General features: G+C 47.8%; 1 protein-coding gene across 2 annotated transcripts in view; it reads right to left on the bottom strand.

Moving 5' to 3' along the window:
- Positions 1–1,427: 1,427 nt before the first annotated feature.
- Positions 1,428–20,678, bottom strand: part of NSMAF (neutral sphingomyelinase activation associated factor) — a 63,268-nt gene continuing 44,017 nt past the window's right edge. The window contains exons 26-32 of one of the 2 annotated variants that reach the window (XR_013639929.1): positions 18,553–18,676; positions 14,484–14,567; positions 13,486–13,636; positions 10,891–10,993; positions 7,075–7,184; positions 4,945–5,143; positions 1,428–3,277 (exon numbers count right to left, since the gene is read on the bottom strand). Coding sequence is in view for 1 of the 2 variants with exons in the window: in XM_078875754.1 (XP_078731880.1) it covers positions 5,052–5,143; positions 7,075–7,184; positions 10,891–10,993; positions 13,486–13,636; positions 14,484–14,567; positions 18,553–18,676 (664 nt within the window). In the remaining variant the exon portion in view is untranslated. The other variant, XM_078875754.1, reaches the window with a different exon arrangement.

The raw sequence follows: 20,678 nt of genomic DNA, 5'->3' as shown, positions 1-20,678 counted from the left end.
TTGTCTAGTCGACATTTATATTAGCCACATACTCTGAACGCGTGATGTAGATTCGAAATAGAGGGAAACCCCGGAGGACCCGAAGAAAAATCCACACGACCACGGGGAGACACGCAAACTCCAAATATACAGCAGGCGTCAGGGTCGCGATCGAACATACGACCTCCTGCACACCAGGAGAGGGAGATAACATCGCCACCTTGGGACCCCAACATTTGAAAGAGCAGTGGAAGCTGTAACTGTGCCGCACAAGGAGACCTCGGCAACTGGTCTGAAAGTGGGTACGAGTCCAAGTATGGGACAATCAGTTACGTGTAAACCCAACGGAGTAATTATTTGCAGGTATTTTTTTCGAATTTGGACCACAACCGCCAGCACACAATGGCCTATCAATGTCGACTGCGTAAAGCAGGCTGCGGGTATTTTTTTACATAATGGTTAATGTATATATGAAGAACTTATTTCGCTTTGTATGTAGCCAACCGTGATAAATCGGAAGGACAAACTCAAAGCAGTTCTAAAGAAATGCATTTTTTATCTGAATATAAAAGTGCATAGTTCCGATGGCTTCCTAATATCGGAAGAGCGTTCCAGACGGCCGCGGAAGCGCATCTGAAAAACGCGCGCGATGTGGTGACCAGTTTTTGTTCGATGGCTAGCAGCCAAAAGCCGCTGCGAGCAAAACACGTTCCTTCGGAGTGGGCAGGTAGGAACTTGGTCGGACAGCGCATTCGTGGGATCCGTGTCACGCGGCGCGTCACGTGGTGCTGAGCCCGCCCAAAGCACTATGAATTACAAATCGAGGGCGTGGCTATACACGACAGACAAATAATCCCTGGTGGGCAGTGTGGAACCTGTTGTTCCTACCTGTAAAAGCCGTAGTACTAGCCAGGGAAGCCTTTCGGACTTGAACCGCGAAATATTCCCCGCGTGCAAACTAATTGGGGGGGGGGGGGGGCGAGTTAGATGGACTGATTTGGAGACAATTCGGCACACGGCCCAGAACTAGCCCATTTGGACTGGCATCTGGTTTGGACCTTCCAAACAAATGAAGGTGCTCTGATGGAAGGTTTCCAGGTCTCGACAGTGTCAAGGCTGTGAAGGCATCCATAAACAGGTTTTTTGTATGTAAACCTGTATTCTGAATATTGGTCACGAAAGCAGACGTGTTCAGCTGTGCAGGCAGTCATCGCTTATGGAGCAGCCGATAACACGCGCCTGTGCCGACAGCATTACGACACCTATGGTCTGCTGGGAGAAGCGTATTTTAGTAAAAGTGTGATAATGAATACATCAGCCGTCATGTTCTCGGAAAATCACAAGAGTCTCGTGCAAAGATTGAAACCACTCACTCCGGTACAAGTACGTCACCATTTGCAACAAAAAAAAAAAATCGGTGGATGACGCTGTATATTTAAAAAGCTGGTTATTTATTGGCGTAATTATGTTTGTACACAACATCCACTGTCAGACAAATGCGATATTTAAACACCTGTGCGTGCGTGCAGACGAAAACGGCGGCGTGCTTTCACATGACGCCCTGCGTTGCTACCATCGTACGCACGATGAACTTTTGGCACCGTCCGTACTAACATCGGGAGGTGCTGTGGTCGCAAGAATTAAAACGAACCGACAAACAACACCGCAGGAGCGTTTCTCGGTGGGTGTCCGGCGACGGCTGTGGAATTGCAACGATCACCGCATCGGTGGGAAAGAATGCGTTGAACGTTAACACCAATCCATGATTAAAGTTATTTTTTAGGGTGTGTAGATCGCGTAAATGTGTCGTTAAAATCCGCCACCACCCCGACACCAGCCAAATAGTAAGGTTCGTCACGTAAACAGAACGTGTAAATTCGTCACTAGAACAGCACATCGGTGTGTGTGTGGAGAGTAAATCTAGTAAATCCACGTTTGCGATCTGACGTCACGCCAGTAATGGCGGTTGTAGTTACTGGCGAAGCGTCGCGCTCAGATTGTAAATGTTGAAGATTTGCTTTCCAACAAGCCGATGTGCTGCATAGGTAATGAATTGGCATGTTCTGTTTACGTGACAAACCTTACCAATTGGCTCAGGTTTAACGGACATTTATATTTACGCGATCCAACTAAAAAAACCTGTATTACGGATATTGGTTGCGAAAGCCTGTGCGACACTGGCTAACACCAATGCGAATGACGAGCTGTTAAGCGATGCATTCTAACAGATGTCGTTATAAGACAATGACAAATACACTGCGTGTGCATGGTTATCCTTTCAAGCTTATCGTGGTGGGAGGGGGGGGTGCAAGGGTTTAAACGCTACCCCTCCCCCTCCGTGCGTGTTTAACCATGGTGTCGGTACCGATTTCTCATTTTCCGTGTCGTACTTTTGTTCGCAACACGCGCACGGACGTGACGACGACCGCGTCACCTGCTGGCATTTTAAAACGTGCGCATGTGCAACCTTTGCCGCGTCGAGCCTCGAACGTCGGGTGCAGCACATCGATGTATTTTCCCCCCCACTACACACGGCGCCGTTGCCGTCCGTGAGCGAGCAGCCGCCGCCCGAGGAGGGTCGTCTTGGCGGAAGACGGCAAACGATGAATAGCGGCACCCCCACGCAGACTGCACCCTCCCCAGCGCCAATTAGATCGGGACCACTGCACCAGCCACTCGTTATTTTGGGCCGAGTTAAACCCAGGTGGTGGATCGGGCCCAGATTCTAATTGCCACCGGTGTATAATGCATTGGGTAAGAATCGAACATGTGCACCGCACCACGCAACTTATGCAGATTCTCACACGAAGAATTAAGGCAATTAATGAAAAAGCCTTATCTGCAATGTAGCAACACTCTTTGGGTTGGGATTATCGTCTATATAATTTTATAACCTTCAATTTCCATTCCTGGCAGGATACTTTAAATCACAAGCCGTTTTAATGAATACGACTAGCATGTATAAAACCTTTGGTGCAATCCTACATACGCGGTTAGTGGCATGATGATGATTTGAAGGCACTCAGCAGCCATGGGGTGTCGTCTCTGTTGTGCATTTCGCAAAAGAAAGCCAGCACGTTAACTATTAAGTAGGGTGCACGAACAAAAAAACAAACAGGACCACCATTAAGGTCGCAAAAATTCACGAGCACAATACCAAGTTTAAAATACGACACCTCGGGCAAAGCGCCGCGCAAAGCGCCACGTGCGGAGGAAAGCCGTAGCTTTGTTGGGCCGCCAGGGTGGCGTAGTGGTAACTCGTGCTTCGCAGCAAGTCCAGCCAGGGTTCGATTCCAGACTGGGGGGGGGGGGGGGGGAGAAATAAACTATAACAATTTAATTTGTGAGTTGGCCAGAACATCCTAATCAAAGCCTATCCTGGGCAAGAGTGTCGGTGTGGCTTTCCTGGTTAAATTGGTAATATTTAGCACCAACGCAGTTGTCAACGTCGTACTGGGTTCGCTCCGGCTAAGATTTAGCAGCAGGGCACGGGTCAGCTGCTCTGTGCTGCGTCGCGCGTGAGGGCCGTTTTGTGGAGCACCGATCCCATCTTCATCCGGCAGAGCTCACGACCAAAAAAAAAGGCACAGCTTAATGTCTTTGTTGGACGCAATAACACCCCCGCCAGCTAAATGAAAACGAAGCCATAAGTCGCGCCGAGGAATGAATGGGCGTCATTTTCCAGCTGATGGGGGTCATTCCCAAAATGGGGAGGGACGGAATTGTATTTTGCGCCATTCATTCATTTTCGTCGACCTGTTTTATATGTATATAAAAACAATAATCAATGTGTGCGGTACATGCAATAGCTTTCTGCAGCCGCCTAAATTTGGCCAACACGAACGTAGAGGGCATTATCAGAAGGCAGTTATTGCGAATGTGATCATTCAACCGTGCAGTGGTTTTCATAATTACACAGTAAATACTGTACGAGGCCACCAAATCCACGAATTAAAAAGAAAAAATAAATTCCCGCCCACGCCGAACCACTTCCGTTCACCGTTGGGTAAATAAGGGTGCCGACCCGAAATTTGTCGCGCCACTGGCAGCGGGCCGACCTCGAGAGTCCCTCGATATATTAGAAGGCGTCTTTGGCCTACTCTTCCACGCTGGCCAAGACATCGTCTCAGAAGAGGAGGGGCGAGAGTGCCCACGGTTTTACCCCACCGCTCGACTTGTGGTCAACCCGTGACAGGAAGGTTGAACGGAACCAGCAAAACCTCGGGGTTGCAAGTCCGCTGCCGTCAACCGTGACACCACGGGCTGCTGCGCGACTCACGTTAAACCCACCCCCCCCCCCCCACCCTGACACCGTGCAAATTGCAGCCGTAGGATTGAAGGAACAAAAAAGTTTAACGGCGAGGCATTATTTGCGGGTTTCGTTTCTGCTAAACAACCATCTCACGTGCGTACAGAATGTCTCGGATCGAGTGGAAGAGAGAGTTGCGCAAACGGCGGAAAAGGGCGGGCGCATCGCACCCCCCGACAAAGCAGTGCAGTGAAGTCTCGGCTTGAATATCGGACCTTCGGGGAATTCAAATGCAGCGGGTCAATACGGATTAAAACGCGAATTGTACAAAAACAGAATTCAACAGGAATCGCGTTCACAATGTAAATACTTTACAGACAATTAATAATAACAGGGCACTCCGTCTGGCTTCGGATTTTAAGAAGGATAGACCATTCCTGTAAAATCAGCATTACGCGGGCAATAGCTTCCTAACACTTCACCCCCCCCAGCAGTTCCACGGGGGTCCTTTTAGTGTAAACAACGGCAAGGCTTTTCACGTTCCAAGTTGGTGGGCAAACGTCGCAATGCAGAGAACACAGCCCGGCACGCGCACGCTCTCACTCGCTCAGTCGCCAAGGGAAAACCAAGGAGCCTCCCTCGCGCTGGCGCTCAAGGGCCCCTCGACAGAGCGGAGACGGTGAACGGACGGAGACCGCAGTTGGCACAGGATTCACCGCAGCGGCGTCGTATCGCCGAGGGAGGTTCCACGCGTTCTGTGCTCCTTCCCCGACGGTGGCTGGTTCCGCCCGAAGGAAGTCGCGAGGTACGCGTGGGACGACGCTTAGCGCAGAGTCCAGAAGATTATTTGTTTGTCTTCTCCGCCGCTGATCAGCGAGCCCTTCGTCTCGTCCAAGTGCAGACACGTGACGGCTCCTGCAGCGGTGAGCGGCAAAATAATCACGATAGTAATTATCGCCGTCGATCGTCGTCGTTAAATCACAGCCAGCAATCGGTCACGTGAACCATCATCAGCTGTCGTAATCATCATCATCGTGATTATTATACGCGAATCATCCATCAGTGTCACGATCAGCATCAATAAATTGGCACGTCATGCATTGTAATCATGCATCACGTCATCAAGCTCAGTGTTGCCTTATGCAGTTCTCGAATTTGGAGAAAAATGTATCTACAAATGTGGTTTCCAACCCACTTAAAATTTACTTTACATTTACTGCAAATTATTTTATAATCAAACAAATGTTACGTCCTTTATACAACTTATATTTTTCCCAGCCCATGATGAGAATAGTTCCCTCCATCAGCAGCTATGGTCAATCCACTGCTGGATGAAGGCCTCCCCAACATCACCATCTCACGATACTGCGATGTAAAAATGTGCTACGGGGGTGGGGGGGGGTTAAGATAAACTCTTGCATTTAAAGGATTTCTTATTTTAGTGAGATAAAACTAAAACTCCATCACGAGACGTATTTCTCCAGTGTCAGGACCTGACCCCGAGCACCCATATCAAGATAGTGGGACTTAATTCTAAATTTGAAGTTTTCGTGACTGCAAGGATCCATACACTTTGGTTTTTTCGGTAAAGTCACGTGGGTGAAAAATAAATAAAATACAAAATAAAAATTGGTGATTTAATTTAGTAGTTTTATTTTTATTTTGTTTTCACCTATACGACTTTATCGGAAAAAACAAACCGAGTGTCACTTAACCGAAACGGAGTAACGTGGAGGCGGACCACAACCCCAGGATGGTCAACACGCGATCAGCAGTCGATGATTAAAACACATTATTTCGCTGCCGGGTGAATGTATCTTTGTTTTAAAAAGGGGATGAATCAAACTCCACTTTGATTAGCAAAATGAACTTGGCCCGCCAGGTTTTCCCTTAAGCGCTCGTAAGTGCGTGCGTAAGCCAGAGCAAAGGAGCAAACGGATCGACCGAAAATGGCAGGAGGGGGGGGGGGTAGGGGACGGACAGCAATCAATTATCTTCATTTCAATTAGCCGAGCTCACCAGAACGTGGGTTCTTCGCAAGTCCCCCACACACACACGCGCAGGTTCAATGGTGCAGTGCAAGTGGACTTCAATTAATCCAATGCTCCGCAGCAAGCGGCGTGTTCGACCGGACCACCCAGTCCCTTTTCACCTCGAATGTCCTTCAGCAGACGCATTTTTTTTGGTTTGCGATAAGAATTGGGGATTTGCTGGGAGGTTGGCCGGGTGGCTCGCAGGTCAGGTCAGGGACACACGCCAAGCGCTGCCAAGATCTCTGGCAAAAATCCTAATTTCAGCCGCTCACTGCGATTATATACCAGGTTATACCAGATTACACCAGGTTACACCCGTTTCTCTCTCAAGTGCTGCGGAGCCAAGGGTCTCCGCTGGGTCACCCCTACGAGTGTGCAGAAAAAAATCCACCACGTAAAATGTGGTTCTGTGCATAATTTGGCGATATTCCAGCTCTGAGAGTTAAAATATTGATACGACTCTCGCGCGAGGAGAGATCACCTCGCATATGTTGCGCGAGTGGGAACGTTGCACCTTCTGCTGGGGTGGAGAGGTCACTGGAAAGTAATGGATGTAGGCTCCGATATCCGCTTCTGTGCCCCCATTTCCTAACGCGAAGGGATGCGATGCTCTGCGAGAGATCCAAATTGACTATGCCATGGCACGATACCGATATAGCACAACCTGGCATGAAATTTGGGAGGAAATTCCCAAAAATGTTTTCACAAAAAACGAGGCCCCTACCGTTTTGGGCAAATCACATATCAAAAAAATCATCACCCTGGGTGGTGTGCGTTGCGATTTTTGTTGGCTTTGGAACGGCTCAGACTCACCGTTGTGTCCGGGGATTCTGCTGGTTAGCTCCAGGGTGGTTCCATTCCACACGCGGAGCTCTCCATCCTGACTGCCCGTCAACGCGGTGTGCCCATCCCAGCGCACACACCTGCAAATCAAAGACAAAGATTCCCCCGTAGAGCCTTTAGCAGACTGTTGGAGCCAGTGCCGTTAGCGAGCACCTATGAAGGCCGGCACGGCGCACGAGGGGGTAAGTTGGTCAGCACAACGTCCTGTGCCTCTCTCATGAGTGGCGATGTTTAGACACCGCACCAGGTACTCCGTTGAGGCAGTCAACCTAGGGGAGGCCCAGGACCGGTTGAGATAGTCGTCACTGGTGTTACCCACGAGCGGAATCGAACTCTGATCGCTGGGTTCGTAGCGTAGCATGCTAACCACTACCCTTCCCGCTTCCCACACACACACACAAACGACCATCCCATTATTACTCAACCATCACCTCGCCTACACTCGTCAAACACTATTCCCCCAGAGTCAAATTGGTCCCTTTGGCAGTCATAAACGCAACCTTCATTCCCTTGCAATAGAACCATTAATGTACCGTATAACCAAATCACACCCAGGCCAAATGCTAATGAAATCAAAAGGCAGAGGTGCAGCCCTGCAATTTCTTGCATCCTAAAAGAGGTGAGAGCGCACCCAAGGATATAGGTGGCTTTGCCGATCGACTAATTATGTTGATGTGATGGACAGAGACGGCGGGTGGGGGTTAAGAGACTTGGCCCATTGCTTCAACTGCCGTGCTGCGAGAACAACGCGGCAACGTCTGGATGGCGCCAGTCCGGTGTGCCCAACCGTTATACCACGGGTGGCATCGTTAAGATATTAAAAAGATACGAAACGCGAGATCAGTCTTCGAAATAAGCGTGGTGACAAAATTGCCTGGGTGGTGAATCATTACACGCCTCCTACGTACCAACTCAGTGTTTCATCAAGGGCACCACAGTGGTGCAATCTTAACTACATCGCCTGGTATACAGGAAGTCCTGGGTTCGATCCCGACCCCGATTGCCTGCTGTATATTTGGAGTTTGCATGGTCTCCCTGTAGTCACATGGATTTTTCTCCAGGTCCTCTTGTTTTTCTCTCCACGCGTAGAATCAACATGCGTTTAAAATACTTGGCTGCTATGAATTTCCGTCACAGCCATCTCTGAGACACACTTAAGCGGTTGTGCTTTCGCTACGTTGTCCCCACCTGAAGAAGGACGCTTGTGTTGCGCCTGAAACGTCGTGATTTTATTTAGTCGTTTTCATTTATTTTATACCTACGCGACTTTACCGAAAAAAAACAAAGAGTTTGCATTAAATGTTAAATGGGTGCAAATTAAACGGTGCAAAACAGCACAGCGAAAAAAAAAAAATCAGAAACCCTACAAACTAACGGAAAAAAAAACTTCCAGAAAAAATAAATTCTTGAACTTAAATCACGGCTCCAAAAAAACACGCAAATATTCAAATCATCGGAATCGCAGGAGATGAGACCGGGCCATGAATCACATTACAAAATCCAGATACACACAAAAACAAAGACTCCCCTGTATAGCCTAAATAGACTTTAAGGGCGAGCACCTATTAAGGCCAGCATGATACACAAGGGGGTGGGGTGGCCAGCACCACGCCCGACCGCCTTTGTCTCCCTACTCACTCAACGGGGTCCCCCCCCCCATAGTTTACATGAAGTGTTCTTGCCAATAACATCTGGTAAACCCCAGCAGCATCCGTTCAACAAGCCTGACTTTGCTGACGAGACTCAGATAGTTGAAACTTGTCCAGAGTTTTTTTTACTTAAAGACATACCGCGGAATATAATATGGGTGTGCGATATTTTATTGTACGCGTGTGCGTAAACACAAAACAGATTTTGGTGCACATTTGCTTTCATCCACCAAGTGCAATCTTACATTTGGCCTGCGTCCAAAAAGAAACAAACATCTCAGAAATACGGCGAGACACAAGTTCAACATAGGTACATACACATGCAGAGCGGGAGGGAACGGGAGCGACGGAGCAGGGGGAAGGGAGAGAAAGGAAGCAATTAAGGGAGTCCCCAACAGCACGGGATTGAAGAGGAAGGATTTGAGAGGAAATTAGAAAAGCCAAGAGAGGGGGGGGGGGGGGGACCAGGTGGCGTTGCCTGGGGAGGGAGTTAGAGAGGGTGGGGGGCGTAGTGGCGTAGAGCGGCCACCAACCGATGGCTTTAATCTAAGTTGTCTTGTGGTTGTTGTTGGTTGTTTGACTTGCATCCCACTGGGATTTTTGCACACAGCGTTGGTGTACGGTGTTTTTGTCTGCAATATTTTGCTGTCTTTTCTTGGATTTTCCGTTTGCACTCAGTCACATATTCACTTTAAGATGTTTTTTTGTTCACGTTTTTTGTTTGTTGCGGTTGCACCCGATTCAAGAGCCGAATGGCTCACAGGGCTATACCTAATACATGAACTTGAACCAACCCACAGAGACCCATAGACTAACAGAGAAAGCTAAACGAGCGGCCACCACCAAAGCAGCAGCAGATCTCGGGAGCAGAGGGAGGCCGGGAGGCAGGAGGCGAGAGGCAGGAGAGGGCCGTAGTTGGATTTGAGCGCGAGGACGCAGATCTTTGTAGTCCACACGCTCGTGGGTGCGATGCCAGCCAAGCGAGGTCACAACCAGGCTAATGAGGGCAGCGGGATTTACTTTGGCATAGAATCTAAAGCTTTATTTTGACTGGAGGAGGAATCCTATCAACTATGAATCTCCTTTCCACAGATGCCCAGTAAGGACCGGCCGTGGTGTCCCAGCAGGAGCACTGGGGGCTTGGGCGAATCGTCACCGCCCACCCCCCCCCCCACCGTGGTGCAGGCACAAACGGCGGGTGAACGTTGGGCTGGGATTGCTGCCCACGGCCGTGCCGCCGAATATTTTAGCGCCGCGGTTGCGGACGGGAGGGCAAGGGTGGCCTCCGTGAGGCGCCGATGATGGCAGCCAGTGTGTTTTTCACGACGCGTTCCAAAAAAAATATGGGTCGCACATTTCGTTTACCGTGGGGAGTTTACATATTAAAAAAAAAATAATCTTCCAATTATTTCAGGCGCGTATTCGTTCGGTTATTTTAGTATTTGTACCGAGATGTTTGGCACCGCTTATTCATTGCAGAATTACTCTAATGTAGCGGGCACAAAAACCCACAACCATATGCTCAGCAAGATAGTTAAATTGAATAATGCGCCATTGTTCAAATGACATAATTCAATGGAGAGGATTAATTTATGTTTGCTTGAGAAGAAGAATTACACAAGCCGCCGAAGTTATGATAATGTACAGCCCTTTGTTAATCCACTGCTGGATGAAGGCTCACACCGTGTCAGTTGTGTGCGTTGTTTGACCATGCCTCACCATGCTGGTTACATGTCAACCCTGCACATCTTGGACAAAAAGTCCAACTGACGCGACGTCAAAGTAGTTCTACAACGTCCTCTTTTGTGGGCCAATCTCTGCTGGCTGTGAGATTTCCAAATTGAAACGTCTTCATGGACAATCGACAGCACAAATAACCACAAATGCAAAAAGAGCAAAGCTCACACTCGCCGGAATGTTTTCAGATTAAAGTGAGAGTGCCGTTCCGCACGATGTCTGGAACAGACCTGGGCAGCTCGCTTCACTTCAGTTCCTGAAGAAGCTCCCCGGCACGTGGAGCGAAACGTCGGACATCGTGCAGCGCGACCCCGAAAGCACATCGGAGGGCCAAGCAGCAGCACGCGCGTGCACACGTGTGCGCTCGCAAAAAACACACAGCAGTGAAGCGCATCCTCACCTTTGAGGGGTGTTCGCCAAACACGAAGCGGTGACAGTGCCGGTTTGTACGTCCACAACCTTCAGGTATCCATCATCCCCGCAGCTTAGCAAGTGCCGCCCATCTGTCGAGACACACACACACGTAATCCATCATAAGTGCAAAAGAGAAAAAAGAGAGAGAAAAAGATTATCTCCATAAGACTGCCAAGGGCAAGCAGTGTTGGTGCACGCTTATTTAGGGCCATCTAGGCACAGCAGGTCATGCTGTGGCCAGCGACGTGCACGTGTGTGCAAGTACAGCAGGCCTTCTATAGATTAACTGTTGGATGAGGTCCCACCCTGCCCGCTGTGTGGGTTACCAGGGGTTATTTGACCAGGATTCACCACGCTGACCAGTGTGGGTCGGCAGAAAAAAGGAGTGCGTAGCATAGAATAGTACAACCGATCTTTTGTTGCACTGCCTACAACTGCCCACCACTAACCCCACGAAGCCTGTAGCAACCTAACAGTGCATTGTGGTCCCCTCCCCCCCCCCTTCACAAGCACTAACCAGGGACAAACCTGCTTAGCTTGAAAGAATGACTACATCGAACGTACCGCCGGTGATTTGGCCAAAGGCATGCATACACAAAGATCCCCCGTATTGGCTTAATAGGCTGCAGGAGCAAATGCTGTTAAGCGAGCGCCTATGAAGGCCGGCACGCCTCGTCTCCCCAGTGACGATGTTTACACACCGCATCAGGCACTCATTTGAGACAGAGTCGACTCAGGGGAGCTCCAAGAGCAGTTCAGATAAATAAGGACCGACATGGACCGTGAGCGGGAATCCAACCCGGGGTCGCCGAGTTCGTAGAACACCACACTAACCACTGCGCTACCGCTCCCCACACACACGCAAGCTATCAGGGCACAAGATAAGAAGAAGTATTCTTCATTTATATATATAGGTCGTCTCAAGCAAGCACCGTCAGCGAGCGTCAATTAAGATGAGCGTGGCACACACAGCCAGCACCACACGCACACTTGATGTCGATGTTCGGCACACCGTGCTAGCCGGTTCTCGGTTCACGCCGGAGGTGGACTTAGCGGAACCCCAGGGGGGGGCCAGGTTCAGACACCAATTTCAGCATCTGCGTGCGGCCAGGTATCGAAAATGGGGGGCCCACAGATTGTCGCGCAGCGTGCCCGGACACCCTCGCTCGTCACAAGCAGTCGGCTCGCTGAACACGAGAGAGACTGGTCGCTCAGCGCTTAGTGCATCGCACTACAAATACACCAGGCTTCGGAGTTTGATTCTCAACTCCCGGGCTTATATAAAAAAAAATTTAATCACAACTTAAGGACGAACTTATTCTGAAAGGGATTTTTCTATTTATATTTCTTGAATCTTTCGTTTTGGGTTGCGTTTATTGGCGATAGTCTCGCCGTACGTTTGTGTGTTTTGAACGGTGCCTGTCCGCACCTCCGATTAGCACGGTTGGCTCCGTGCGGTGCGAAAGAAGTTCAACATACAAACATAGGGATCTACGGGTAAAAGGCGCTAGAGAATTGTAAATTATCATCCTCATCATCATCAGTGGCGAACGATATCCAAATTTGATCCTGGGAATCCCCCCCCCTCCCTCTTCTCCAACACGCACTGACCAGCCTGGTGAAGTATGGTCAAACAACCTCGATGACTGACATGGCGTTGGGGAGGACTTCATCCCGAAGAAGTGATAATTTACCAGATGACAAAAATAGCTGTATAAATGATCATGAAAATTATTATCAAAACACAATGTGGTTTGCCAAGTGGGCTGCTCTAGGGCAGACGTGCCCAGTTGCCCCCCCCACCCTCACGCTATCACAGTGCCAGTGCAGAGTGTAACGATGCACAACCTGTACGGAGCACTCGTTAGCGCTTGGGCAGCAGGCACCGCAGAGCCAAATCACTCCTCACCCTCGTTACTCCCTAGGGCAGCCGGAACTTAACCCCCAACGCCCGAGCTCTCACATCTAGTCCGAGAAACGGTCCTTACTAAAAATGTTACACCGAAATATAAGAGAGAACGTACGCGCAGGTTAGATGGGTGATTTTAATCTTCATGCAGCAGTGGATAGAGCAGGAAGATAAAAGAATGGAGAGATGCCGAATAACACGTACAATATCAAGAGCTATAACTGTAAGCCTCGCCACAAGTCAAGTCTTTATCATCACCCTATTCCTAATCCTTGTCCAAACACTAAACCCAACCCTTAATCTTAATCTTAGTTCTTGTGCTTCAAGCTATAACCATCACCCTAACACTAAACACGGACGATAACCCTCACCATACCTTTAGCATTAACCCTAGGTGCTGAACTTAGCCTTCAGCCCGAACATAGAGCCAATGCAAACACCCACCGTAAAAGCTCGCCTTAACCCTAGCTCTCACCCCAGGTCCTAACTAGGGCTCAAGCTCCTAACCCTAGCGCGAACTGTAACCCAAGCACCAAACCCTAACATTCACCCAACCATTCAAATATTCGCTCTCACCAATTATAACCCTTGCTCCCAATCCGAACTGCCTAGCCAACAGCCACCCTCCGATCCAGACTTGAACCCAAGCTAAAAAGGCCCTCCGACTCTCACCGGGACTGAAGGCGATGTCGTTGACGGTGCCCACGTGCGCGTGGAGCTGCCTCAGCACCACGTAGGCCTCCAGATCCCATATGGTGACGAGGCCGTCTTTGGCTCCGGAAGCGAGCATCGTGTTGGCCTCGTTCACGTGCATGCAGCACACCTGCGGTCGACGGGTACGACGTGCGTGCCGGCGGGTTTTCGGCCGCGTTAGGACTCGGTGCGTGACTGCGTGCCGCCGTGCGTCGCGTGCCCTCACTCGAGTCTGGCTCGACACTCGCCCCCCACTTAGGCTGCACGTATCCAAGTCTCTGTGGCGGCCATTGCACGAGTGATCAAATAAAACCAGGTGGTCTGTTTGTAACAATAGGATGGCTTGCGCCAGTAGTAGGCGATGTCTAAAAAAATCAGTCCGAATTGTGCTGACCAGCATAATGAAGTATGGTAAATAACTGCCGGATGAAGGGGGGGGGGGGGGGGGGCCCTTCATCTAGCAGTGGATGAACAAAGAGGCTGTGAATTTCATGCGTGGAAGGAAACCAAAGCTGCTGGAAGAAAGTCAGCCACACGATAGTTTCCAAGAAATCCTTTACTGTGGATTTCAAATCAAAGTTAGGACTTTTTAATGACCTGCTCAACACCCCATTACTCCCAGGACAATATCGCAGTTAATACATTATTTACGATTGCCTGCCAAACGGAACGAGATATCAATGGATAGTTCGTTTAACACCCCACCTCCATCTCTCTTTTCCACCCCAGTTAAAATAATAATAATAATGTCACCAGCCTGGTTAAATGGAGGATAAGCAACTGAACAACACTTTAACAAATTGGTTATTAACTGTTGACATTTGCTAATTCTAATGCGATGCACAATATCGATCAGATGACAAGATGCAGGCAATCGGTGCGATCATTACGAGAAGCATTTATTCATTGACCTTCGGGGGGGGGGGGGGGTATTAATTATTTATTAATTAAATTGTTGCAAACTAATGGAGTCTTACCCCAGCATCATGTTCCAGCTCTACAAGGAGCTCACAGTTGTTCCGCCGTTGACTCATCAAGTCTTCAGCCCGGCATGACCACATCTTGGGGACAAAAAATGAAAAGACAAGTACAGTCACGACGACAAAGTCAACCGTGTGCCACCCCACCTCCCCGTATGAACCTACAGAGGCTGTTTGGAGCAAGTGCTGTTAGCAGGGACCTTTAGGAGGGATAGCACGACTTACTAGGAGATCGTGAAGCCAGCACCATTGTTGACCGCCTGGCTCCCATGTGCTCATGTTTACACAACGCACCCAGGTGCTTGTTTAAAACTAGTGAGCATTTTTTTATTTTGCCCGCTAAGGCCCACCGAAGCTGTACAAGCTCTTTTTCACAAGCGACCTGGCCACAAATGATAGCACAATGGAAGTGGCCTTATTACGTGGACATTTATAGCAGCTAAATATACTCTAAAACGTGTGATGTTGATTCTAAAATGTCGGAGGGAAAAACCGGACGACCCCGAGAGAGAGAGAGAGACGTGCAAACAGTAAAGATACAGGCGTCATGGTTGGGATTGAATCCACGACCTGTTGTATTACCAGGCTAGGTAGTTAACCATCTTACCGAATTGGCGACTCAACTGCATTAGGACAAATGCCTGATGTTAGCCGTGGCCGGGAATCGAACTTGTGTTTTGTGCGTCCATGGCATAGCGTGCTAACCGCTAGCACCACCGCTCCCCAGGCACACGCGCAATTACACAGCGACGTACACGGGACAGGCGAGCGAGTACGCGCGTGACCACAAATCAACCGAAGACACGCGAGCACATGGTAAGCTACGGCATGAGAAACGTCCATTCATACACACGTCCGCGACTCCTCCACGGGTGAGTAAATACACGCGCGTCTGTACGGAGCTCGCATTCATCTCACTTTCACAAGGTACAAGGTAATGTAGCGTTGCGCACACATTGATCAAGGTGCTCTTGCAGGTGGAAGGCAATTGGACGGTGTACCCCTTTCTCTCGAGGATGTCGGAGGTTAGCGTTACCACATTTTTCCTACGCGTATAGCGATCCTGTTTGTCAGTCCACCGCTAGACGAGAGCTTCCACATGCCGCGTAGGGGAGTGGGCGATTAGTCGACCATACTTCGGTGCACTGCCTCTCTGCTAACCAACGCGTGGAATGGCCCCACCCAGACACCTCTAAAATATTTCGATGTAAAGCTTTCGTGACTGCAGGGATTCATCTTCTTGGTTCTTTCGGTAAAGTCACGTAGAATGGAAGTAATAAAATAATAAAAATAAAATATAATAAAATAAAAGCTTTCGTGACTGCAGGGATTCATCTTCTTGGTTCTTTCGGTAAAGTCACGTAGAATGGAAGTAATAAAATAATAAAAATAAAATATTATAAAATAAAAGATTTCGTGACTGCAGGGATTCATCTTCTTGGTTCTTTCGGTAAAGTCACGTAGAATGGAAGTAATAAAATAATAAAAATAAAATATTATAAAATAAAAGATTTCGTGACTGCAGGGATTCATCTTCTTGGTTCTTTCGGTAAAGTCACGTAGAATGGAAGTAATAAAATAATAAAAATAAACGAATAAAATAATTCTCTAAAATAACCCGATGGTGGTAGTCGCCCCAAGCCGAACGCTATCCAAGCAAAGGGTCCTGCTTGGCTAACGAGATTTGTCACAAAGCAGAGGGAGAACGGTGGCATTTTTTGCCGTGATGTGCCTAAAATTTATAAACGGGAGTTTTTCCAACTGCAATGCATCTTGTTTTGAATATTTACAAACAAAAAAAACTTTTGGAAAATGTCACTTTGTAAAATTCAACCAGGGTCCTAATACATACCTGGTACAAACAGATATAAAAAAAATGTCTGCTACATTTCAGTGCATATTAGGTCATCAATTTCGTTCACAGCTGCAATTAATTTAAAAACAAACACAATTTGGTAAGGGAAAATAAAAACTCACCACATGTCAACAATACCGTCTGGTCTTAAAATAAAAATAATATATAATAGCTGACGTTTCAGGCACACTGCCCAAATCGTTGCCCGTTATATAATTTTCCCCACAAAGGCCACACACAGTGTTGTTATTGATGCATGTGGAGCGTTGTTTTTGTTAAATTCTGCTTGTACACCACCGCAAAACAAAGAGGAAGATCCCCCGTTTTGCCTTAACAGACTGTGGGGGCAATTGCAGTTAGCGAGCATCTAGAAAGACTGGCACGGCACACGAAGGGGGTAGGTATCCAGCACCACACCCGGCAAACGTTGTCTCCCTCATGGGAAAGTTTACACACTGCACTCGCTACTCATTTGAGGCCGAGCAGATCTAGGAGAGGCCCAAAACCGGTACAGATAATCATCAACCAATGCCAACGCAGCAGCAGCAGCAGCACCAAATAATGCGTTCAGGTGCCAAAGGAATGATTTTACGACAGAATATCCAATTGGCAGAGGCAAGAAAGCAATGAGATCGTTATGTTTCGGGGGCAAACAGTTCCTGACTTGACGGTGAAAACTTAAACCCATTCACATCACGTATTTAAAACATAAATACCATTACCTGTAATTGCTCTCTCTGCTGTGGTGCCCACCTGATGTAGTGGCCGACATTTTCCTTGTAATCCACCATCATTCCACCCATTAGGAAATAATGCATTGGAACTTGTTACTTAACAAAATAACCAAACGCCGCACATTTGTTGTTTGGCTTTTCTTTGCGCGCTGACAAGGCTGCGCAAAAGTTTTGGCAGCAATAATGTGTAGTTCATGAAACACACCGAGCCATGCATGAAACCCAAAACTACGTGCTGCTGGGAATAAGAGCACCACTCAATCAGCGCATGGTAGTTATATTGCAGGAGATTGGCTGTACACTATCGACATCAGTCATGATCACTCCACTGCTGGATGGAGGCACCCAAGCAAGCCGGTCACACTTCACGGACCTTGTAGAAGGGCCGGACATCAATAAAAACGTGTTTTTTTTTCTCCATTGCCAGATTTAAACTCAGGAGAGAATGGGAACAGATCTTGAATATTTAACGAAGCAACAGCCAAATCGTTTTTTTTATTAAACCATTTCCTCCTCTTTAAATAATTAAATTAAGGGATCGAGTGGTGGCGCAGCAGTTAGCGCATCGCGTTTTGAACCCAGCGGGCAGAGTCGATTCCACAGTTGACACAAGTGGCGAGTGGCATAGGAGCTGGCAGGAGATAACCCCCCACCCCCCTTCAAACCGCACTGACCACCATCGTGAAGTATAATCAATCAACCCGCATGGTCAGCGCAGCATGGGGAGGCCCTCATCCATCAGTGGATTGAAAATGGGTTGTACATTTTTTATTAATGCTTTCCAACCAAGGTTGAAAGCGTTAATGCAATAGCCATGTCCGTCTGTCGATCTCGTTAAGATGATTGAATATTAACAAAATTGCATTCGTCTCATCCTGCTAGTCAAGATTTACCCTATTAGAATTTAATAACGTTTTTCGGTGACTTACAGTTGTATAAAACTGATTTGCCACATGTCACAACCATGCATACGCACAAGTGTTCTTCCTCGTGTTCGTTAAATAAACAAAAGTAAATAACTCTGAGTGGAAAAAAAACTTTTACCAGAGTTAGAAATGTGGTTGTATGCAACGGTGTAGAATACTCTTATGTTTTTTCGGTAAAGTCACGTAGGTAAAAAATTAATGAAAGTAATAATAGGGATAAAATAAAATAATAAATCACGACTTTTAGAAGGCAACACAAGTCTCCGTCATCAGGTGGGACCGTCACAGCTAGATTTACTGTATCAAGTGAGGCTTCACTTGATACAGTAAATCTATTATTACTTTTATAAAATTTTTACCTACGCACCTTTACCGAAAGCTTCAAATCTAGAACCGTGTAGAATTTTTCGCACTGCACGTAGCTAACTGGAGGTGCGGGGGAAGGACAACAAACCAAACTAAAAAAAGTGGTGGAGTGGGTGGGCGAGCGAGCGTGCCATGGGAGTCGTTGTTGGCCAGGGTTCGTGGTAGCGAGTGGCGCTCCTCCTTACCTTGACCGTGGAGTCCCAGGAGGCAGTGTAGAGGACGTCGGCGCGCCAGCAGACGCGCGACACGGCGTCATCGTGCCCCATCAGCGTGTCGTGCCTGCGGCCAAACGCTATCGAGTAGAAGTACCTAATGTGGGGGGGAGGAGAAGAGCGGAGTGGTTAGCGTGCCGCGCTACGACTGGAGACCAGAGTTCGATTCCCACTCACTGCATTTATCTAAACTTGTACTGGGCCTCCCCTAGGTCAACTCGGCCTCAAATTAGTACCCGGTACACAGTGCCAACATCGCCACTAGGGAGACAAAGGCGGCCGGGCAGTGTTGGCCACCCACCCCTTGCGTACCATGCTGGTGGCCTTGAGGGGGGGGGGGGAGATCTTTGTCTTTGGAGCGAGAGGAGGAACAGGCCTAGCGGCTGAACTTATATGAATGTTCCTACCTCGGAATCGGAAAATCTACTCATACTGGAGGAATCTGACGAGCTATAAAGCTATGTTTTATTATTTATTACGTAAAAAATTATTTTATTTGTTGTTACGCGGATGATGGTCCCGTTTAGCGCCATATTATATTACAAAGGCTGCATGACAAGGGAGGTCCGTGGTGCTGCACAAGCCCAGCAACAAACAAAAAACATCGACATTGCAGCCAACGAGTACAGCAGGAGCCTAAATGAATATTACACAACTGATAAATCGAGGTGGTATAGCTATGAGGACAGCAATGGACGGTGGTAGAGAACCGGCGAAGCAGCCGCCATGCGAGCGAAAATGCCAGGAAGCAGCAACAGCAGTAGTTACAAAAATAATATTATTTAAAAACAAAAAAATACATCTATTATTGAATCGAAGGGCAAATTAGCCGGCTAGTGTACAGTTGGAGACGGTGGACATCATGCTCGTCTTTGCGGAATAAAACCGCCAATTTTTTTGTTTTGCCGATTTAGACAACTCTACATTGAAAACTGGCAAGGAACGGTACCCACTGACTCCTGAATTAAGGCCCTGCGATGTTGAATGGGCGCTGATGTAGATTTAATAGTGTTCAATGATTTTATAATTTATTTTTGGAGAGAATGTATTGCATGTCAGGATTTTTTCCTCTCCAAAATCCTCACCAGAAATCGATAACTCATTTTCAATACCGGATTTACCATCATGATCGATGCAAATCATTTTCAAATGTTATTCTGTCCATGAACAGCACTTGCAAATACCTCCATTTGTTACTGTGAAAAAGTAAACACCATGAATAAATGAGGAAATAAAAACAATTCTGTAAACATTCCGACCAAAAACATTTTTTATTTACCGAAATATTTGTAATCCTATTGTATACTATCTCGTTGTGATGGTTTGGCAGGGGCATTGGTTTAGCACACTGTGCTACAAAACCTGGGAGGCCCGAGTTCGACGACTCCCAGCGTCGACTGACATCAGGTGGAGGAGTGATATCCGAATCAATTCTGACCTTTGTGGTCAGGCGTGGTGGTGCATACCCGATATCCAATAAATGTCCTGAACACCGTTTGAGAGTTATTTCGTTGTAAAGATAAGGTTGACTTATCAGCCATGTTTTGTCCACTGATGGATGAACGCTTCCCCCTACATTGGTCGCCATCCCTCGATTGCTGTGCTACAGCTGGGCTTTGTGCACACACCAGTCTACACCTACTCACCTCCGCGCCAGGATAGCGAATAGAAAATCGGTGACCTCTGTACTGCCAAGTCTGGCGTGCTGATCATTTACACCACTACGGTGGCAGAGCGCAATGAATGTGACGTTTGACATTTAATGTTTTTTTTTACAGGCACAGTTATTCAACAACCCGGATAATCCACTCACGAATAATCTTAAGGAGTAACGGTATTATCTGGGAGGTTTTGTGTCTATTCTGCTTAGCACTCATCTCAAGAGCGGAGAAGCAGTTTTATTAGGTTTCCTCCAGATTCATCTGGTGTCCTGCCATAGCAAAATTTTATTAGAAAGCAAAAAAAAAATTACATAGTGTGGGCCAAATGTCCCAATGCTGAAACGTTATCTATAATCTACTCAATTAGGATTATGTAACAGCGACAACGTTGGCCGCGCCTGCAAAACCTTGACAGGAGCCTCCTGAAGAAGGAGGTTT

The sequence above is a fragment of the Lampetra fluviatilis genome, chromosome 42 (assembly GCF_964198595.1).
Source record: "Lampetra fluviatilis chromosome 42, kcLamFluv1.1, whole genome shotgun sequence".
NCBI classification, from domain to species: domain Eukaryota; kingdom Metazoa; phylum Chordata; class Hyperoartia; order Petromyzontiformes; family Petromyzontidae; genus Lampetra; species Lampetra fluviatilis.
This window is presented reverse-complemented; position numbering and strand designations above follow the sequence as displayed.